Source organism: Gopherus evgoodei, chromosome 2 (genome assembly GCF_007399415.2).
Source record: "Gopherus evgoodei ecotype Sinaloan lineage chromosome 2, rGopEvg1_v1.p, whole genome shotgun sequence".
NCBI lineage: Eukaryota > Metazoa > Chordata > Testudines > Testudinidae > Gopherus > Gopherus evgoodei.
In genome coordinates this window covers 82,282,854-82,305,945 of record NC_044323.1, presented here as the reverse complement: position 1 = coordinate 82,305,945, position 23,092 = coordinate 82,282,854, and the positions used below count along the sequence as shown (strand labels likewise).

The 23,092-nt window shown below is 47.3% G+C and overlaps 1 protein-coding gene across 2 annotated transcripts in view; it reads left to right on the top strand.

The window, feature by feature from the left end:
• The window catches only part of KIF15 (kinesin family member 15), a 63,097-nt gene extending 47,198 nt beyond the window's left edge, over nt 1-15,899 (top strand). Inside the window, exons 33-35 of one of the 2 annotated variants that reach the window (XM_030551178.1) lie at nt 12,690-12,855; nt 13,618-13,749; nt 14,103-15,899. In XM_030551178.1, coding sequence (XP_030407038.1) covers nt 12,690-12,855; nt 13,618-13,749; nt 14,103-14,177 — 373 coding nt within the window. In that variant the 3' untranslated portion in view covers nt 14,178-15,899. Of the gene's footprint in view, nt 1-969; nt 1,377-12,689; nt 12,856-13,617; nt 13,750-14,102 lie in introns of those variants that run through there. The other variant, XM_030551179.1, reaches the window with a different exon arrangement.
• Nucleotides 15,900-23,092: the final 7,193 nt, after the last annotated feature.

Genomic DNA, 23,092 nt, shown 5'->3' with positions numbered 1-23,092 from the left:
TGTGTCCAATCCAGTCAGGCTTTTGTCTAAGCTCCAAATTTACCTGTGAAAAGATATTCATCTTGTTTGATTTTTAAGTTCTTCCTTTTAGTTGGATGTTCCAAAAAACAAAACAAAAAATGGAAATAAAGGAAACACATACCCCGTCCCTCCCCATGCACCAGGGCGAAGTTGCACAGCCATTTAAAATGGTGGATTCTAAGCCCTCTGTGCAGTGGCCTGATGCCTGTATATATGGTGTCAAGGTTCCTCCCCCACTCTGAACTTTAGGGTACAGATGTGGGGACCTGCATGGACACTTCTAAGCTTAATTACTAGCTTAGATCTGGTAACACTGCCACCATCCAGAAATTTCAGTGTCTGGAACACTTCCTGTCCCCCCAAAACCTTCCCCTCCCTGGGCAGCCTTGAGAGGCTTTTTCACCAAGATTCTGGTGAACACTGATCCAACCCTTTGGATCTTAACACAAGGAAAAATCAATCAGGTTCTTAAAAAGAAAGGTAAAAATCATCTCTGTAAAATCAGGATGGAAAATACTTTACAGGGTAATCAGATTCATATAGCCCAGAGGAACCCCCTCTAGCCTTAGGTTCAAGTTACAGCAAACAGAGGTAAAATCCTCTCAGCAAAAAGGAACATTTAGAAGTTGAGAAAACAAAAATAAGACTAACACGCCTTGCCTGGCTGTTACTTACAAGTTTGAAACACAAGAGACTGATTCAGAAAGATTTGGAGAGGCTGGATGGACGTCTGGTCCCTCTTAGTCCCAAGAGCGAACAACCCCTTAAACAAAGAGCACAAAGACAGACTTCCCTCCACCAAGATTTGAAAGTATCTTGTCCCCCCATTGGTTCTCTGGTCAGGTGTCAGCCAGGTTTACTGAGTTTCTTAACCCTTACAGGTAAAAGAGACATTAACCCTTAACTATCTGTCTGACATATGGGTATAGGAGATGTTTTCTTTCTCAGGGAAGCTCATCTCCCTAAAATATGCTCCGTCTGCTGCTGCATCTCTTCCCACACTTGGAAATCCAGGTATGTGAAGCCTCTCTTGGAGCGATCCATGCAGATAACCTTAGACCTAGGGGAAGAAAGTGGAGAGACTTCTGCCTCGTCCTGACACTGAGCCCCCTTCTGGCACTGATCTGGCGCGGGCCGATGACCCATTCCTGCCTAGGTGTACTTTTGAGGATCCACCCTCACCTTTCATCCAGCACTATCTTCACTGCAGCTGTGTCAGATGGCACTATTGTTCCCAGAGGAGGAGTTCTCCCTCTTTCCAGGCCTCTCATTTCCTGACTTCACCAGAGAGACTGTAACAAAACCCTAGGATACACCCTAAGACAGGGGTAGGCAACCTATGGCACGTGTGCGGATGGCGGCATGTGAGCTGCTTTTCAGTGACACTCTCACTGCCCGGGTCCTAGCCAACAGTCCAGAGGGCGCTGCATTTTAATTTAATTTTAAATGAAGCTTCTTAAACATTTTAAAAACCTTATTTACTTTACATACAACAGTAGTTTAGTTATATATTATAGACTTATCGAAAGAGACCTAAAAACATTAAAATGTATTACTGGCACGTGAAACCTGAAATTAGAATGAATAAATGAAGACTCGGCACATCACTTCTGAAAGGTTGCTGACCCTTTCCCTAAGAACACCCAATCCCTTTGACCCCTATAAGACTGGCAGCGGATAGACCACCCACAATCTGCCACTGTGGCCTTTTCTGGTCATAGTGGGATCCACCATCCCACCAGTTTTGCAGTTGTGGCCCACCACATATCTTCATGAAGAGAATATCCTGGTCCCCCTCAGCATAACTATAGCAAGAGCCCCCTCACCAGAATCAGAGGAGCAACCAGGAAATCTGACAGGACAGGCCTGGGAAACACTCCAGATTCCTTCCCTGCCCAAAGAACCACAGGCTACTGTATGCCTCTCCAATCCCATTAATCCCCAGGGTGATTGCCAAAGCCATACGAGATTGAACCAAACTCATACTCATAGTTCTCTGCAGGCAGAGGCAGTTCTTCAAGTGATTGCTCATATCCATTCCAGTTAGGTGTGCGCGCGTGGCGTGCACGTTTGTCAGAGAAACTTTTACCCTAGCAACCCAGGCGGGTCGGCTGGGCACCCCCTGTAGTGGCGCTGCTATGGCGCCCAATATATATCCCAGCCGACCCAGCCACCCTTCAGTTCCTTCTTACTGCCCGTGTCGGTCGTTGGAACTGTGGAGCGCGGCTTCGCTGACCTCCACACTCCCTAGCAGCTCATTCATATATATATATATATATTTAGTTAGTCAGTTATCTAGTGTTATTAGTGTAGTTCTTAGTTGTAGTTTGAGGGGATCGGGGACCCTTCCCCGCACCGGGAGCTGAAGCTCATGCCCTGCTCATCGGGCTTCAAGCAGTGCTCGGCTTGTCACAAGCCCATGCCAGTTGGAGACCCCCATGACTGCTGCTTGAAGTGCCTCGGGGAGTCGCACTTATAGGCTAAGTGCTCAATCTGCAAATCTTTCAAGCCGAGAACCAAGAAGGAGCGGGACATTAGATTAAGACAGCTCCTTATGGAAGCGGCCCTGACACCTCCGCCCTCGGCACCGAGCACAAGTCAGCCAATAAGCAAGGGTACCGCCACGGCACCGAGTGCTGCCACCAAGAAGACGGCACCGAAACCGACTCCAAGCCGCTCCCTCTCCCCGAGGCCGAAGGCGACGAAGGCGCAGATCATCCTGCCACCAATTGCCTCGCAGTCAGAGCCTGCGCCAAAGACGGATCGCCCGGCACCGATACCTGCCGTGGCACCGTCTAAGCCGGTACTGTTGACTCCGACCCCATGAGGGCCGTCGAGTCCGGCACCTGCCGGCTCCCCGGTGCACACAGGGGTAGAGCCTGCTTCGCCTTCTACCCCGGAGACGTTTGCCACAGTGAGGGATCTGATCGCGATCACCGAGGCACCGTTGCCCTTACCCCTGGCACCGCCGGTGCGGGTACTCCACTCCATGGGCAAACCGACCCTGACCAGACCAGCTTCGGTCAGCGTAGCAGACCGGCACCGCTCCAGATCACGGTCCCGCAGGCGCTCTGCATCGAGGCGTCGCTCTGCATCGAGGCGTCGCTCATGCTCTCGACGTCCATCTCGGTCCCGGCACCGATCACCCCGGCACCGGTTGAGCTCCCGGCACCGGTCGAGCTCCCGGCACCGGTCACCTCGGTACCGCTCAGGCTCCCGGCACCGGTCGACGTCCTGAGCGTCAACCTGGTACTCCCGGTGCCGCTCCAGCTCACGGCACCGCGGTGGGCGCCGCGCCTCCAGGAGCAGATCGAGACAGAGGCACTCAGGATCCCGGTCGACCTCCCAGCACCGAGCCGGTCGCAGGTCCCGGTCTCGCTCTCAACACCATCACCAATACCGACACCGGTCACCACTACCCAGAGGTGTAAGGTCTGTCGGTACCTCGGCACCGACTTTCGCCGCTCCACCTTGGCCATCTAGAGACATGTCGGCATCCTCCCAGGCGGGTAGCTACTATGAAAGGGACCAGGATCCCGAAGTACCGCTGGGAGTGTTCCAGGACCCCCACCTGCAGGACGCGGGTGCCCAACAGTGGGGTTTTTGGACACCCTGGGCATATCATCAGACCCAGGGTGCCCCCGTGCCCCAGACACGTTCTACCGCCTCAGAGCATCGGGTGCCAGAGGCCACTGTTTCCCGCCCCCCCGTGGTTGAGTCGGATAAACAGCCGCCACCAGACTCCCTGGGTCAGCTCGAGCAGGAACCAGGCCAAGAACAGCAGACCGCACAGGAGGCCCTCATCCCCAGAGTATCCTCCTCCTCCTCCTCCTCGCCATATGAGGCAGTGGCTGGGTCTTCAGCGTCAGGACCCCCACCGATAGACCTCAGGGCCCACCAGGACCTCCTCCGTAGAGTGTCCCTTAATATCAACCTACCTGTGGAGGAGGTCCCAGAGGTCGAGGACCCGGTAGTGAGCATCCTCTCGGCCGACGCACCTACCCGGGTAGCCCTCCCATTCATAAAGACTATCCAGTCTACCGCCGATAACCTGTGGCAGTCACCAGCCTCCATCCCGCCGACAGCTAAGGGAGTGGAAAGGAAGTACATGGTACCCTCTCGGGGGTACAAGTACCTATATGTCCACCCTCCTCCTTCCTCCCTAGTTGTCCAGTCCGTCAACGACAGGGAACGGCACGGCCAACAGGCTCCGGCCCCTAAGGCCAAGGAAGTTAGGCAAATGGACCTCATGGGGCGCAAGGTGTATTCGGCTGGGGCCTTGCAACTCCGTGTGGCCAACCAGCAGGCCCTACTGGGACGTTATAACTATAATATATGGGCGGAGGTGGGTAAGTTCTCCGAACTTCTACCCCAGGACTCACGCCCGGAATTTAATGCGTTCCTGGAGGAGGGTAAGAAGGTGGCCAGGACCTCCCTCCAGGCTTCCCTCGGCGCGGCTGACTCAGCAGCCAGAACCCTAGCCTCGGGAATAACCATGAGGCGCATTTCAAGGCTTCAAGCCTCCACACTACCTCCGGAACTCCAATATATAGTCCAGGACTTACCCTTTGACGGGAAAGGGTTGTTCTCGGACAAGACGGACTCCAAATTACAAAACTTGAAGGACAATCGAGTCATCATACGCTCGCTGGGGATGCATACACCTTCCACCCAGTGTAGACCCTTCAGGCCCCAATCACGACGCCCATACTTCCCACCCCGTCAGAGGCAGGACCTCAATAGACGGCGTGGCAGGGGGGGCCGCAGATGCCAATCCGGCTCCCAGGGAGGCCAAAGCCAAGGGCCCTCCAAGGCACCACCGGGCTCCAAGTCCAGCTTTTGAAGGTGCGCATGGGGACGACATACCAGGCGCAAGACAGGATCCTTCTCCAACCGCCTCTCCCACTTCCTCCCGGCGTGGTCCCGGTTAACTTCAGACCGTTGGGTGCTACGCACAGTGAAGCACGGATACCATCTGCAATTTGCTTCCTCGCTCCCTTCCCGCCCCCCTTCCCGGTCCCTCTTCAGGGACCCCTCTCACGAGCAAACCCTCCTGCAGGAGGTTCGTTCCCTCCTCGCGGCGGGAGCTATAGAGGAGGTACCTCTAGGCGAGAGAGGCAAGGGGTTCTACTCCCGATATTTTCTAATCCCCAAGTCCAAGGGAGGTCTCAGACCCATCCTAGACCTGCAGGGCCTCAACAAATGGATGCTCAAGTTGAAGTTCCGCATGATCTCCCTGGGAACCATTATCCCATCCCTGGAGACTGGTATGCCGCCCTCGACATGAAGGACGCGTACTTCCATATCGCCATCTTTCCACCGCGCAGGAAGTACCTTCGCTTCACGGTCAGACATCAGCACTTCCAGTTCGCAGTCCTACCCTTCGGCCTCTCCACGACCCCGAGGGTGTTTACCAACTGCATGGCCGTTGTGGCCGCCCACCTCCGTCGGCGGAAAATCCACGTCTTTCCATACCTCGACGACTGGCTCCTGAAGGAGTCCTCCCCGTCACAAGTGCGGAGACATGTCGAGGCCGTTACGGACCTCTTCTCCCAGATAGGCCTGCTTCTCAGTGCCGAGAAATCCAACCTGGTCCCCACACAGAGGTTGGACTTCATAGGCGCGACCCTGGACTCTACCCAAGCCAGGGCTTACTTACCTCAACCTCGCTTCCAGACGATCGTCGTGATCATACGGAGCTTGCAGGCCTCCCCAATCACCTCAGCTCGCACCTGCCTCACACTACTAGGGCATATGGCCGCATGCACTTACGTGACGAAGGCTCCGAATGAGGCCCTTCCAAACGTGGCTTCATTCTGTATTCCGCCCGGGCAGGGACCACCTGGATGTATTGGTGATGGTCCCCCCCGACCCTCTCCAGTCCCTCGACTGGTGGCTGACCCCATCCCTAGTATGCGCGGGGATGCCGTTCCATCCACAGCAACCATCGATGACTCTAACAACCTATGCATCATCCCTGGGGTGGGGAGCCCACCTAGGACACCTGCTTACCCAGGGCCTCTGGTCGTCCCAAGAGCTGTCACTCCACATAAATGTCCGGGAGTTGAGGGCAGTCCGCCTCGCCTGCCAGGCGTTTCAACGACGCCTACGCGGCTGTTGTGTTTCCGTACTCACGGACAACACAACAGCCATGTATTATATCAACAAACGGGGGAACCCGTTCGTCTCCCCTATGTCAGGAAGCCATTCGACTCTGGGACTTCTGCATAGCCCAATCGATAGATCTGGTGGCATCCTTCCTCCCAGGGGTCAAGAACACGCTGGCGGACAGACTCAGCCGATCCTTCCTATGCCACGAATGGTCGATCAGACCGGATGTCATCCATTCCATCTTCCAGAGGTGGGGATTTCCCCGCATAGACCTCTTCGCTACCAAGTCCAATAGGAAGTGCCAGGAGTTTTGCTCCTTTCAGGGTCTCTCTCCCGGGTCGATCCTGGACGCATTTCTCCTGCCATGGACCCGCCACCTACTGTATGCCTTCCCTCCATTCCCTCTGGTGCACAAAGTCCTGTTGAAACTACGCAGGGACAAAGCGCATCTAATCCTGATCGCACCTGCGTGGCCCAGACAGCACTGGTTCACCGCCTTGCTGGACCTATCGGTGGACCCTCCAATCCCCCTTCCTCTCCACCCAGACCTGATTACGCAGGATCACGGCAGGCTCTGTCACCCAGACCTACGAGCCCTGCACCTCACGGCGTGGCTCCGGCGTGGCTGAACACAGCGGAGCTCAGCTGCTCCGCACCGGTCCAGTACATCCTCCTTAACAGCAGGAAGCCTTCCACTCGCTCAACGTACAGGGCCAAGTGGAAGCACTTCTCTTGCTGGTGCGCTACTCAGGGGGTGAACCCTACGCAGGCCCCGATTCCCCCGGTCCTAGACTACCTCTGGTACCTTAAGCAGCAGGGCCTGGCGACATCCTCCTTAAAGGTACACTTAGTGGCCATATCCGCCTTTCGACCAGAAGAGGGTGGCCGCTCCGTATTCTCCCACCCCTTGGTCGCCAGATTTGTTAAAGGCCTGGAGCGTCTCTACCCCCCCGTACGCCGCCCTGCTCCTACCTGGGACCTTAACTTGGTCCTAAACAGGCTCACGCTCCCGCCATTCAAGCCACTGGCGACTTGCTCGCTCACGTACCTGTCATGGAAGACGGCCTTCTTGGTGAGAGCTCTCACAGTGGACCCACCCTACACCATCTTCCATAAGGACAAAGTGTACCTGCGACCCCACCCGGTGTTCCTCCCTAAGGTTGTTTCTGCCTTCCATACCAACCAGGACATCTTCCTACCGGTCTTCTTCCCAAAGCCACACTCTTCTCGGAGAGAGCAGCAGCTACACTCCTTAGATGTACACAGAGCGCTCGCTTTCTACATTGAGTGAACAAAGCCATTCCGGAAGTCCCCTCAGCTGTTTGTGGCGGTCGCAGAACGGATGAGGGGTCCACCAATCTCTCAGAGGATTTCCTCCTGGGTGACGGCATGCATTCGCGCATGCTACAACCTAGCTCGTGTCCCCTCTAGCCACCTCACGGCACATTCCACGAGAGCTCAGGCGGCGTCGGCAGCCTTCCTGGCGCACGTGCCTATCCAGGAGATATGCCGTGCAGCGATCTGGTCATCGGTCCACACGTTCACCGCATACTATGCGCTAGTCAGACAATCAAGAGATGATGCAGCCTTTGGCGTAGCAGTTTTAAATACCACCACATCTCACTCCGACCCCACCGCCTAGGTAAGGCTTGGGAATCACCTAACTGGAATGGATATGAGCAATCACTCGAAGAAGAAAAGACGGTTACTCACCTTTGTAACTGTTGTTCTTCCAGATGTGTTGCTCATATCCATTCCAAACCCATCCTCCTTCCCCACTGTCAGAGTAGCCGGCAAGAAGGAACTGAAGGGTGGCTGGGTTGGCTGGGATATATATTGGGCGCCATAGCGGCACCACTCCAGGGGGCGCCCAGTTGACCCGCCTGGGTTGCTAGGGTAAAAGTTTCTCCGACAAACGTGCACGCGGCGCGCACACCTAACTGGAATGGATATGAGCAACACATCTCGAAGAACAACAGTTACAAAGATGAGTAACCGTCTTTTCTGGGTGATGGACTTCCTGCATGTCAGCACAGCTTCCAATCAGGCTTCCAGATGGTCCACTCTTGTCACTGAACAAGGGACAAATATATATAGTCAGATGTCATGACTCTACAGCTGATTGGCTGAGTACTTTGGAAAACGACTGCTCTTCACATGTTCAGGAGATCCTAGCATGAAACAATCCACAAGGAAGACTTACTCCTTCAAGTGGAAGAGGTTTTCTATATTTATGACCCAACATGACCTAATATCAAAGCAGGCCTCAGCACCTAAAATTCGGGATTATTTACTGCATTGGAAACATTCCAGACTATCCTTCAATTTGATCATGTGGCTGCAATATCAGTTTATCAGCTTCTGATATAGTCACTTTCAATCTTTTTCCTATCAAAGGTTTTGAAATTTCTTAAGGGCCTTATGCATGCTTGCAGACTCAGCCCAGCATGAAACCTCAGGGCTTCCTAAAGCTGATGGGGCTGTCCTTTGAGCTCTCCCACCATAGTCTTCTGATGGCCATCATCTCAGCCAGGAGAATGAGTGAGCTTCAGGGGCTCATGGCAGAACCTTCATAACCTCATTCCACAAGACAAAGGAGTTCTGAGACCTCATGCAAAGCTAATCTCAGTGTGTTGTTGGATTTTCACATAAATCAAGCCATGTCTGTTCTTCCTTAAGTCACACCTAGGGAGAAGAAACTGAACACTTCAGACATATCTCATGCCCTGTAGTTACTACATTGACCTGACTAAATCTTGTCAATCGTCCACATGCCTCTTTGTAGCAATAACTGGCCATTCAAAAGACCTGGCCATTTCATATCAATGACTACATGGATAACTCAGTCACCATCACCTGTGTTACCTGTTGGTGAATAAACCGCCCTTTCTGTCCATCAAGACCCCCTCTACCTGAGCTCAGGCAAATTCCTCGGCCTGTTCCAAACATGCTGACATCCAAAATCTGCTAGTTTGCTTATGTGGTGCAGTCTGCTTACATTTGTAAAACATTGTGCACTGGATTTGGCTACCAGATCCCATGCCTCATTGAAGAGAGCTGTACACAGATCTTTGTTTTGATGCAGATGGCATTCCTCATTCTCAACATCCTGAAGAAGATATTGCTTGCCAGTCACCTACAGTGGCATCCACACTGCCATATTCTTGGAGAAGAAAGTACAATTGCTTACCCTATAGTGACAGATTTTTCAGGATGTTGTAGTCAGTGTGGATCCCACAACCCACCCTCCATTCCCACTTTCAAGGTCCTCACTAACATAGGTTTCAAATTGTGAGGGAAATGAGGGAGAGTCAAGGCCACTCTGCTCTTTATGCCATCATATAGACCCAACGGAAACAACTATGAAAAAGAATCTGATTTCACCTACATGGACACTTGCATACCTACAGTGGCATCCACACTAAGTCCAACATCTTAAAGAACTACATTTATGACAGGGTAAGTAACTGTAGTTTTTCTGTTCATTTGTAAGATTTTTCAGAGTCAATTTCATTCAGAAAAGAGGGCCAGTCCTATGAAGAAGCATAAAATGTATGTGAGTAGCCCCGCTGATCTTAATGGAACTGTGCATATGAGAAAGAGGTTGCAATATGGGCCACTCATGTTAAAATTAATATTTTATTTTAGATTATTTGAATTAAAACAATACATTAGATTTAAAACTGAAGAATTTTAAAAATGTAACTTTTCACCATTTATTGTACTAATTACTTAATTTTTGCCTTTCAGTGAGTTTCAATGAATGATGAAAATAAACAATTTACTATTTGAGTGCCATTAGATTGCCCTATGCCATATAAATATGAGGGGAGCCATATTTAGTCCCTGCTGCTAGAAACTCAGCAGTATACGCTGCATATTGGGTGGGCAGTAGTCAAGACATGATGGATGAATGGATGAAGATCGGTCTTGAAATAGTGCTGATATTATCATTAGCTAATCCATGTCACTTCAGGTACTCATGCAATAACAGTGCTGCAATAGTTAGACTATGAACCCTGCAGGGGCATATTTTCCATGCAAATAAAACTTGTAAAAAATTGAAACGATTCTGAGTTTAGTCATTAGTTATTAAAACCTGTCTTTAAAAACTAAATTTTGGCCTGAACTACCAGACAGTTTCCCTTTTTAATTGTAAGCAGGAATTTTTTGTTACCCTCAAAATGTAGTAGTTGTCAAAAAAACTGTTTTCAAGTTTGCCTCAATATTCTTCAAAATCCGCTTTAATAGGGCAGAGCTCATGTAAACAAAGAGAGAGAGTTTCCAAGAGTTGAATCAGTGTCAAAGTAACACTGCTGGTATGCGGAACCAAGCAGATTGCTTCATTTAATGTTCATATCTTGAGTCTTTAGTGCTAGAAATGAATACACCTTTAGAGAGATGGAAAATTAAGCTTTCCAGTAATGTGTATAGCATTCGTTCCTAGCCTTGATGTCACATTAGTATTGTACATTACATTCACATCAGCATTCTGATTGCCATAAACTCTCCTGCCCACCGTGGTTTCCCCCCCCCCCATTAATCTGCAATTTTAGGAATTTGAGACTATTGGTTTCTCCTGTGATATCAGATTTCAAATGGTGGGAATGGGAGGGAAGCAAAATTCTAAAGGGAAGAAGCTGATTTTAAACCATGCATTTCCTCACATTTTTGTCAGTATTTGCTGTTGAACATTATATAGAACTTCTAGTTTGTCTATTTAACTTGGTTTTGTTTTCTAATGTTCCTATGACTACAGTAGTTTTGGTGCTGCTTAGAGTTTAAATATTAAAGTCTATTTGTATCACTTCCGTGGTTTCTTCTTCCAGCAAAGCCCCATGCAGCCTGCTGTCATCAGCAGTTCCTTTTTTACATTCAAGAAAAATGTCAGTGGGCCAAAAGAATTAAAGGTGACTGGCAAAGAATGTTTTTAAAAATGGGTTGGTTTTTTTTGTTTTTGCTGTTTATATATAAAGATGACATGAATATCTATTTTTTTTCCCCAATTGATGTTTTTAACCTTGGAAATATAGAGAATGTCAAATCTGGAATTCCCCGGCTTAGCTAGAGGATTTCTTGGGTGAGTAAGTGTCTCAGGGTATGCACTGTGAGCACCTGCACCTAAATTGAAGAGGCAAAATGTTGAATCCTTAATAAAGACACCTTGTATCCCCCATGTTCATTAAGCACTAGATTTAAATAAGTGTTTTAACCAGTCAGACAAAAATTTTCATCTCCTCTCTAATGCTCAGCTTTTAATCTTATCTCTTGGAGTGTCATATTTTACTAGTGCTCTGGTCACCAAAGAGTTTTCTAGAGTAGAAAAGACCTGAATTACTAATGTAAAAAAGCAAGGTGGGATGGGAGGAATCACCTTTTCCAACAAACCTTTCAAGCTGTTTTTATTGCATCATAAAGAAGCAGTAAGACACGAGGCCTGGTTTTTTCCACCTTTGCAAGTTATCTTTTAAGTGGAGAAAATATCAGACAAAAGACAGAAAATATATTGTCTATTAGTGTCTCTTTTCACCTTTAGGCCTTTTGTTGCTCCTCTTCAATGTGGAAACAGGACCTGCTTTTTGCAGCAGCGCTGGTACTCTCAGACTTCTGGGGAGGAAAAATAGAAGTGAAACTGTATTAAGTTTTTGTAAAATATTAATAGGTTCACAAGTGTATATTCATTAACAGTGGAAATACTGGTAACACATACATTTTAAAATCTTACACTTCACAACCTGCCAGGGCTAGAAAGGTTTTGGCAGAGCAGAATGTTTCCTGAGCACTTCTTGTGATCGAGAAAAAAAATGTTTACGGCATCAGGCTAAATGAATTGTGAGCCAAAATTCTGTATGTGAAGAGAGATTCACCAGTATGCAATCAAATGTAGTAGTAATATAATCTTCATGTAAGAGACTCTGAGTTCACCTTCTGAGTGCTGAATTTTTGTGGGTGAAGTGCACTCTAGAAAGTTCTTGTAGGCTATGATTCCATTTCCAATTTCATTAGCGTAGTTGAAAGAGTTGGAAATTTAAGCTTGAAATGGAGTACTTCTGCCCAGCATTGAATTCCAAGTGAAGGACACTAGCTAGAGTATGTCTGCACTGCAATTAGACACCACAGTTGGGCCATGAAGCTGATTTAGGCTCCGAGGGCTCAGGCTAAGGGGCTGTTTGATTGCAGAGTAGATGTTCAGGCTCAGGCTGCAGTCTGAGCTCTGGGGTCCTCCTACCTTGCAGAGTCCTAGAGTGTGCACTCCAGCCCAAGTCTGAATGCCTACACCACAGTTAAACAGACTCTTAGTGCAAGCCCCACAAGCCTGAGTCAGCTGGAATAGGCTAGCCACAGCTTTTTAATTGCAGTGTAGACATACCCTTAAAAGATCAGGCAATTGAAGATGGTGGTTATGTACCAGTGTTAAACAGTACCTATTAACATATACCAGGGCATGTATGCCAAAAGGACCTTTTAATAAAAGAATGTGATGGGATATAGAGGAGTGATGTGAATGCATTAACGTGGTTAATTTGACGTGTTTTATAATACTTTTATATCTGCAGATTAGCAGAGACCAAAAATGCCCTTAAGAGCACAGAGAGTGCCTATCTTGAAATGACCATGGAAATAGAACGAACAAGAGCTTTGGAGTCAAAAACATTCCAGGAAAAAGAAGAAATGAGATCAAAACTAGAAGAAACCTGTGAAGAGAGACACAAAATTGAAAAGGTTATAAGCAATGTGTGACTTCCTTTCACCAATTGTATTCACTGGAACCTCATTGACTGGGAGACAAACCCATGATAAATAGTCAATATTGTGAATTAACCAGCAAACAGTAAAGGAATCAAGGACTGCCTCCCAAAATGTAGCTTTTTACTTCAGAGATTATTTTTATTTCAACTGTATTTCGTAGTGTAGTAATCAAATGCCAAGGGGAGTTCTATGCAAACATGTGATCTGAAATAAAGATCAGCCAACTGTACTTGTCCTCTAGAGAAATCTAGTCTAGTAGCCAATGAGAGTGAGTAACGAGTAGGTATCAATTGGTGGATGGACCGACAGCTATGTTATATGCTACAACAGACTTAAATACAGTAGAACCTCAGAGTTATGAACTGACCAGTCAACCACATGCCTTGTTTGGAACCGGGTGTACACAGACAGACAGCAGCAGACCACAAAAAAAAAGTAAATACAATACAGTACTGTGTTAAACATAAACTACTTTAAAAAAGGGGGTAAAGCAGCATTTTTCTTCTGCATAGTAAAGTTTCAAAGCTGTAATAAGTCAGTGTTCAGTTGTAAACTTTTGAAAGAACAACCATAACATTTTGTTCAGAGTTGTGAACAACCTCCATTCCTGAGGTGTTCGTAACGCTGAGGTTCTACGGTAGCAGTATTGCCAATTTCACAAGAAACAGCTTTCTTAAAATCTGAACATGTCAAAAAAAGACACACATTTGTATTTAATTTATTATTTAATTACAGGAGATGGACTTGCTAAGGAAGCAAGTAGAGTTTCTTGCTGTGGAGAACGGGAAGTTATTAGGTCACCAAAACCTAAACCAGAAGATTCAGTATCTTGTGAAACTGAAGAAAGATTATGCCAAACTTACTGAGGTATGTGTCCCAGAAGTTAGAATACAGATTAAATAAATGATTTGAGGTAGAACAGAAAGCAAAAGCTTGATCAGGAGACTAGAATTCTCATTCCCCTATTTAACTATTCCTGGCATCCTGCAATTCCATGCAACAGTGTTTGATTCATAGCTAGTCAGTTTCATCAATGTCAGTATTGTTCAATTTTCTTAATTATTCCTGTAGTTATAAAACACTAAAGTAGTAGTACAGCTTGCAAAAATTAGTTGTTAATGTCATTTAGTGGCTTTTCTTTTTACAATTTAGAATAAGTATAATCTCTTGAAGACAGACTTTCTTCTAATTCTGAGTACCATATTTCTCTCTCTTTACAGGAGGTTGAAAAATTGCGTGTTGAAAATACCTTTTTGAAGGAAATTAAAAAATCTGAATCATGTCAAGAACCTTGATCAGCCACAACAACAAATAAATTTCAAAACCGATCATTTTAAAATGTTGATAGACTTTAAAGAGAGAGTTCTAAAAAGTAAAGCTTGTCCTTCATCACTATTAACTAGAGCCCTTCATCAGATGTACTCAGGATATTTTATTATTTCAGTCTTTGTAATATACCAGGTGGTGGTTTTTAGTAGAACAGTCTGCTTCAGCTCATCTGGCCAATTTTCTAACCCCCCCCCCCCCCACTTATTGAAGTTGTTCTACAGCTTTATCCATAGGTGGTGCAGGATTTTCCTTTCAACTTTGTGCTTGTACAGGAAAAATGACTAATTTTCACTGGAACATTCGCTATTTCTTGCTTCCTTTTGTACTTTAATTCAGGTCAATGCTTTTTTTTCTTTTTTTTTTTTTTTAATGCTAGGGGTTTTTCACATTACCTCAATTTGTAGAAAGGTAATTGGTACAAATTCAACTAGTACCTAAACAATTTCTGCCTGTTGTTTTTATGGATGTCTAAATGTTGATGCTGGAATGATGAAATTCACTTGTCAAGTTGTGAACTGATTCATATTTCTTTATTGCTCAAAAATACATGTTTTATATTAAGGTTTTTTTTTCAATAAAGCAAGAATGGCAATTTAATAGTTAATTGATTTGTAAATAGTACTGTGAATATTTGGAATCTTGTGGCATAATATTTGCTTCCTTTCCCTTGTTCCACTCTTTCTGGGTTTCAAGTGCTCAAAACAAATGTTTTTTTTTCACTGAATAAGCTTCAAACAGGAACTTCTGTAGTGACAAGAAACCATTTTGCACTAGTGTTGTTGAAAATGACCTCATTGACTGACTTGTCTAAGCACTGCATAACAAAAAATTCTATCAAACAGAAGTCCAACCCATATCAAGAGTTTTAAATGTATGCAACATCTTGTAAGAATACAGTACAACCTCATTAGTTGCCCTAAAGAGTTGGAGATGTGTTGCAAATGACTGGAATATTCAAAATGGGGGGAGGGGGAAGTATTGATAATGCATCACAATATTAATTGGACAAATGTTAGTTTAGTTTTAGCTATTTGATAGTGTCAGTAAATATTTTGTAATGTTTTGTATAAGTAATGAAGTCTTAGTAATGCAATTCCTTACTACAGCACTTCACTATTAAATATTTGCTGAGAAGAAGGGAGAGACCATTTTTGTGTTGAACTATAGGGTATAAAGTTTAGTGAGGTTCTACTGTAATTAACTAGGGCCTAAATGACAGTGATTTTAAATTCAGATATTATGTATTAAAAGTAACCTAATACTCCAGAGTAGCTTCTATTTTAAGTTCTTCAGGAAGAGAAGAGAAAAGGGCAATCAAACCTTTAATGATGAGCCTCCAGAAAACAGGGTGTTGACTTGCCCTATTTAGACTTACTCAGGAAATTCACTTCTTTCCAGAGATGAAGTAATTTTAGAGATGACCTCAACTCTTGCTCCCTTCATTCCTTGTGGCAAATGAAGGCTTCCTTTTCTGCAATACTCTCGCCCTTGATAGCTGTGAAGTGTAGAAGTAGGTCAGACCCACTTGATAGCCTATCTGATGTATTGCAGAATTTGTAATACTGTTAGGGAACAAGTATGGCAGCTATGGTAATACAATTTGTACCCTTTTTTATGGCATATGTTTATAATATATAGTAGTAATGGCCTTCTGGAATTGTGTAACTTTTTAAATAAAGATATTTGTATATAAATGATTTTATGATTTTTCTATACTATATGCTCTAACTTTTAGACTCATGCAAATTTAGGAATAGATCCACAAAAGGACTTAGGTGCCGAAGTATAAAGCAGAGAACCTCAGAACCCTGACTCAGCTGCCACCTAACCTTGTAGGTGTCTAAAGTCCTAGGTCCTAAGTTTCCACCAGTAAAGTCCCCATGGTGCCTACATTTCTGATGGTAGGCTGCTGTGTGCATGCTTCAGTGTTGATGCTTAGTCCTTGCCCAAACCCCAGCAGGATTCACAAATTAGGCATGCCCCCACCTATCTCACCTACACAGCCCAACCTTAGAGTAGGTTTACTGGGTCAGGCCCCATACAAAATACATCCTTACACCCTATACTCCAGTGCTTACTGCACACTGCCAGGAAGTGGGAACCCAAGTTCAATCCTTACTCTGCCTGAGTTGGAACAGGGCCATGGACCTTGCCATCCCATATGCCAGGTGAGTGCCCTAACCATTGGGCTAGAGAGTTATTCTTGCTTTCTGGTGAAATGAGTATAGAAGGAGAGCATGACCATCATGTTGTGTTTTATGTTGTTTTTTTGTGAGAAATGGCTGACGTGGCTTAGGTACCTAACTCCAGGAGAAGATTCATGACTGTGACTTCTTAGTGGAAATAACTGCCTAAAGCCCAGATTTTTAAAGATATTTAGGTGGGATTTTCAAATGCACCTAGGCATCTAATACCCATTGATTTCACCCTAAATCAGTGGTCCCCAAACTTTGGGGACTAGAGAAATGTTTGGGGGAGCATGGTGGGGCCAGCCCCCACAGAGTGGAGAGAAAGCAGCCCTGCTCCAGACCTGCCGCTGGCTGCAGCTCCACTTCCTGCCCCACCCCTAGCTGTGGCCTCAGCCCCTGTTTCCCAGCCTAGCTGTAGCTCCACACCCAGCCATGACCCCAGCTGTTGGCCCAACTGCGGGCTGGCTGTGGTTCCAGCTGCAGACAGCCTTGGTCCCTGGGTCCCGTCTGTGGCCCTAGCTCCAACCGCAGCCCAGCTGCAGCCCCATCCCTATGGCCTCACTCCCAATCATGGCTCCTGGGGGGCATGGACAGCAATAAAGAGGGGCGTGAGGTAAAAAGATTGGGGACCACTGCCCTAGATGTGTTTGAAAATTCCACTAGGCACCTAAATATCTTTTTAAATCTGGCCCTAAACCTCTTCAGGTGCAGATCTTATCCCATATCCTTCTCCTTGGCATTTTCCATTTCTGGCAGCTCCCTGCTCAGTGCTGCCTTTTTGTGTATCTCATTCCTAGGTGAATAACTCTCCACATACATTATACAGGGAGCCCGACTGTCTAGCCCAGGAGTGAGGATTCTGTTGAATGGCAAGATGCCTAAAGTTGGGTGCTGTAATGTTGAGCCTAATTCCCCTTTGTAGGTCTAGCTCTTTATATCTATTTTATAATGGAATTCATAGAAGGAAGTAGGAATCTACACAAAAAATGGGTCCATTGGGATTTATCTTCCCCCTGGATAGCCAAAAAAGTGTGACTGGAGCTATCATTTTTATGATCCACATTCAATAAAGTCCTGCCACTTTCCTGCCAATATCAAATTCTTGTTTCTTATACTCATCACTATCAGTTTTTCTGAGGAGGGTTTATATGGTCAGCTAGGGTTATAGTTATGCAGCTAACTGATTGGATTACTGGGTATTTAGCTTGCCATCCACTTTCCCCCCTGGCAGTGACCTAAGCAGAATTTTTGGAGTGTGTTTACCCTCACAACCTGTCATTGATGTGTCTGTCATGATCCATAGATATTCTGGCTTCATGAGTCCTTTCACAGTCCCCCGAAAGTTTTGCTATGTGGTTCCTTGCATCTATTCTTTTATACAAAAGGTGACTGGATTTTCCTAGTTAAAAATCACAAAATTTCAAAGCATACAGTTAAGCAGCAAAGCAGGAAGGATTAGGTTATTATGCAAAACATTTCAACTAATTGTGAGAGCACAAAGGGATTTACAGAACTGATAAAAATTTTGCTTTAAAAAACAGTATTATACAGAATTATTTTAGGGAAACAAGAAAATGGGCCTACTGAACTCTCTTGCCAATCAGTGTCACTTGGTGCCTGAACCACACATTGCAATTACTGCCTTTCCTTAAGTAACCTGTAGTGAAGGGGCATGACCTCTCAGATGGAGGAAGGGACAGACAGGACTGCCTCCTAGGGGGTAGAGCCAGGACACTCATGCCCATCCCACCAGAAGCAGAGGGGCAGGACAGGAACTGGAAATATAAAAGTTGGGCCCTCCAGCTCAATTGGAAAGGGATCACCGGAGGAGGATGTCTCCAATGCACTGTTGGAGCTTGGACCCAACAGCGGCCACTACAGCAACTAAGACCTAGAAGGGTTGCCGGAGCTGTTGGGGCTGCTGTTAGCTGTTTACCCTGGCGAGATGAACAATGATCCCGGGACCCAAGTATCCCCCCTTGAATGGAAGCGTAGGAAGTAGCCGCGGAGGGCTGAATATTGTTTGGCTGTGGTGTTGACTGACAGCTGGCCAGCATGTTGTGGGTGGATCCCTGCTGACCCAGTGGCGGAACAGTCAGCCCCTGCTAGGGTTCTGGGCTGGGACCTGGTGAAGCCAGCTGGGCCTGTGTCCTCCTACCCCTTGCCACCCTACCCGGGTTTGGCAGGCTCCCCACTCTAGGCCAAGAGGCCTGTATTTGTGCGCAGTCTGCCAGAACCAGCCAGGACCCCTGACTGTTTGGTGCCCTGCTTTGTCTGGGGGTCTGGGCATATAGACTTTGCTGCCTGCCTTGCCTGAGGGCTTGAGCTTATAGACAGCACTGCTCTGTCCTGACTACAGGCCAGAGTCTAACTATTTGGTGCCCTGCTGTCATGGTATAATCCTCCACTCTGAACCTTAGCGTCCAAAAGATGGGGTACCAGCATGAATTCCTCTAAGCTCAATTACCAGCTTAGTACTTGTAGCGCTGCCACCAACCAGGAATTCCAGTGCCTGGTACACTCTGGTCCCCCCAAAACCTTGCCTGGGGACCCCCAAGACCCAGACCCTCTGGATCTTAACACAAGGAAAGTAAACCCTTTCCCTCACCGTTGCCTCTCCCAGACTTCGCCTCCCTGGGTTACCCTGGAAGATCACTGTGATTCAAACTCCTTGAATCTTAAAACAGAGAGGAAAATCCACCTTCTCCCGTCCTTCTCTTTCCCCCTCCCAGACTCTCCCTGAGAGAGAAAGTCATCCTAACACAGAGAGAAATTAACCTTTCTCTCCCCCTTCCCTCCTTTCTCCCCACCAATTCCCTGGTGAATCCAGACCCCGTCCCCTGGGATCTCACACGAGAATTAAAAAAAAACAATCAGGTTCTTAAAACAAGAAAAGCTTTTAATTAAAGAAAAACAGTAAAAATTATCTTTGTAAATTTAAGATGGAATAGGTATAGGGTATTTCAGCTGTAGACACTGGGAATACCCTCCCAGCCTAAGTATACAAGTACAAATTAAAATCCTTTCAGCAAAATACAAATTTGAACTCCTTCCAGCCAACTACACATTTGCAAATAAAGAAAACAAACATAAGCCTAACTCACCTTATCACCTAGTACTTACTATTCTGAGCACATAAGAGCCTGTATCAGAGAGATTGGAGAGAAACCTGGTTGCACGTCTGGTCACTCTCAGAACCCAGAGAGAACAACAACCAAACACTAACAGCACACACAAAAACTTCCCTCCCTCAAGATCTGAAAGTATCCTGTCCCCTGACTGGTTCTCTGGTCAGGTGACAGCCAGGCTCACTGAACTTGTTAACCCTTTACAGTCAAAAGAGACATGAAGTACTCCTGTTCTATTAACCCTTAACTATCTGTTTATGACAACTGCGCTGCCTGAGGATCTAGGCTCTGAGGTTATTGATTACTCTACCCCACCAAGTGGTGGAGCCCCAGTGCTAATTCCCCCTGAACTGTGCCCTTCCAGAGGCCTTGTAGGAAGGGGGCTTGGCCTCCGTCCCAGATGGATGGCGGGACAGCCGCATCTGCCCTGCATAACCACAGGAGTGTATAAATTGTCACATTAATGAACCCCACAGGTGTATCCTGACATCAGAATGTTTCAAGCACACAGGAGCAGCTTTAGCCTGAGTTCTAGAAGGATGCTTCAAGCTGGGCTTAAGGCATTTCCTCTACTGTACACACCCATACAGAACACACCAGAAGACAGCACAGCCCTCAACATTTTTAGTAGCTTTTCTAAGCAGGTGATTGATCAAAAGAACCCACTTGTCAATTACCGTGCAACTCTGACATTGTATTTTCTCTGACAGAGTATTAGTCACACCATCAGATTACAGGAAATCCTAGAAGCACAGTGGCAGAGTCCGCTGGAGGTCTGATTTACTACATTCTGAGGTAAGTGACAAACTTCAGCACGGCAGACTGCTAATGGCTACATACAATAGCCTCAGGGTTGATCCAGCTTGTGCCAGTAAGTTCCATATACCCTACAGTGGAACAGGGTCAAAGGAAGTCCGCTTTATGACACCACACACACTCTTTGTACTGGTGTGACCGGAAGACCCAGCCCGTTAAAAACTTTATTTACAATCTAGATTTAATTGTGGAAGAGAGTGGGTCTTTAGCTATGGTGGGTTTGGTTTTGTTTTTTAAATACTGAACTAGTTTACAGCTAGAGTGACCAGATGTCCTATTTTTAAAGGGACAGTCCCATATTTAAGCCCTCCTGCAGGCGTCCTGACTTTTTCTTAAAAACAGGCAAATTGTCCAGTATTTTCTATCTCTCCCCACCCATGAGTACTGGTAGGTCCTGCTGCTGGCTGGATCCCTTCTTGTCAGCTGCCCGCCCACGAGTGGTGAGGTCCAGTGGCCGACAATGGGGATGGGTGTGCAAGGCTGGTGGCAGAGCAAAACTGCAGTGCATGGGGCCGGCCACTCCCCCTACTGCATGCCAGCTCTCAGCCAGCAGGGCCCCGTTCCATTTCCAGCCAGTAGTGGCTGTGCATTGTGGTGGCTGGTGAGCGTGGGCAGGTACTCGGTGGTGGCCAGTTACGTGTCACCTCTGCTGCCCACCTGGCAGCCCTTTACATACTCCCCTCACTGTCCTCTCCCTGCTTTGACCCTTCACCCCCACGCCCAGTCCCACTGCTCCTCCATATCCCCCCCCCTCAGCGGGTGCACCCCGCTCTCAGCACTGTGCAGAGAACCTGCCCCCCCCCACCCCTGGGCCAGCAGGCTCCTTCCTTCCTTCCCCCCCTGCCTCTGGCTGGGCCAGGACCCTGGGAAAGTCCAAGATCCTCTGGCCTGGGGCACTGGCCACAGCAATTAGGAGGAGCCAAGCTCTGCATGTGCCAAAGCCCCATAGAGCATGCTGGTATGGGGAAGCCTCTCTGCCCCTCAGCTACGCTCTGGAGCTGGGGGATGGGGGAAGCAATCTCCAACCTGTTTGTGTCCTAACCCTGCAGGCTTCACAGCAGCCCCCAGGCAGGGGCTTAACACCCTCTTCATCTGCCCCCGTCCCCCCGGCCCTGGGTCCTGCCCCTAGGGAGCACGGGCTGCTCTGTCCCCTAGGCACCCTCCCCTGCTCAGCCCCCTCTGTCTGGGTTCGCTGACACTCCTGCAGTCAGGTTCCCTGAGCCCTGGTGCACAATGCATCCTTAGGCTTAACCCCTTCCTGCCTGCTCTGTAGCCCAGGGTCAGGAGGCGTTTGGGTTATGTTGGTGGTCAACAGCAGCCTGGAGGCGTCAGCTGCCTTTCAACACTGTGCGGACAGGAAGGGACAAGCTGCTTCCAGCCAACAGGGAGCCAGGGGAGAGATGAGCTCTGCAAAGACAAGGCCAGGTCATCCCTTTCCCACCTCCTCATCCCCTGCAGCTGGAAGCAGTTCCCATCCCTTCCTTCCCACGCAGTGCTGAAAGGTTGCTGTTGGCCACATTCTGGTGTGAACCCTGACAGAAATCTGTAGAGTGGGGCATGTGACCCTGTCTGCCCCCTGCCCATGTGCTGCAGTGGGAAGACATGGTACCAGGCGAGGCAGGTCTATCCTGGGGGCCCAGTCAGGCATGGTGGGCAGAGAGCATGGGTCAGGTCGGTCATTTTCACAGGTGTACAGGAGTGTGTGTGTGTCACCTTTCCCCATGTGATTGTGGGGAGGGAGGTAGAGAGTGTTTGTGTCACCCATCCCTGTGTGAACCCTAAAGCCTTAAAGAAAGAAGGTAAATAAAAAGAATCCAACTATACAGTATTTCTCTTTAATGGGGGCTCAACAAATTGACTTATTTGAATGTTTGTACTGCGGGGTTCTGATTGATTGCTATTGAACTCACTTGAATAACTGTAATTTTTCTAGGTATCTTATATTTAGCATAAGGAAATATGGTCACCCTATTTACAGCAGTATTTTGTAATGATATGGTAGTTGCCAATTCCTTCAAATATAGCAACAGAGCTGGTTGAAATTTTTTGTCAAAGTAATTGAGATGAAAACTGGCTTTTTGGCAAACAAAACTTTTGATGGAAAACAGTCATTTTTGACAACACTTGCCACTTTCTTAATGGAAAACCAGAAACGGAAATGTTTTCAGTAAAAGGATTTTCAAAAGTAAAATTATTTTGGTTTCCTTTTTTTATTTAAAAAAAACCACTGTAAATGTTCATGGGAGCTTTTAACAAATACATTCCCCCCCCCCTCAATTCCCCGTGAAGAATAACTGGTATTTTTCTACCAGCTTCCTATAAAAGCATCTTACGGAGGGTGACCATATTTCCCAAAGGGAAAACAGGACACCATATGATACCAGCCTGAGGTCACCCCTTGCCGTGCTCCCCCCTCCCCCCCATGAGGCTGACCCTGGCAGGCTGGGGTTGCTGCTCGCCTGAGCCCTGCCACCCCCGCTCCGTGAGGCGGTCGTTGCTCGCTGGAACCCTGCCTCCCCCCTCTGCACGGAGCAGGCATCACATCTCACCCCCCTGCACATTCCTCCGCATTGCACTCCACTTTCCTGATAAAAGTGGGCATTTGCTCTTGTCAACTGATCAAGTCAGCAAGAGCAAATGGGACAAATGCCCACTTTTGCCAAAAAAGTCAGTACAGGGCTTAAAAAAGGGCCTGTCCCGGGCAAAACAGGACATATGGTCACCCTCATCTTACAGACAATGACCATC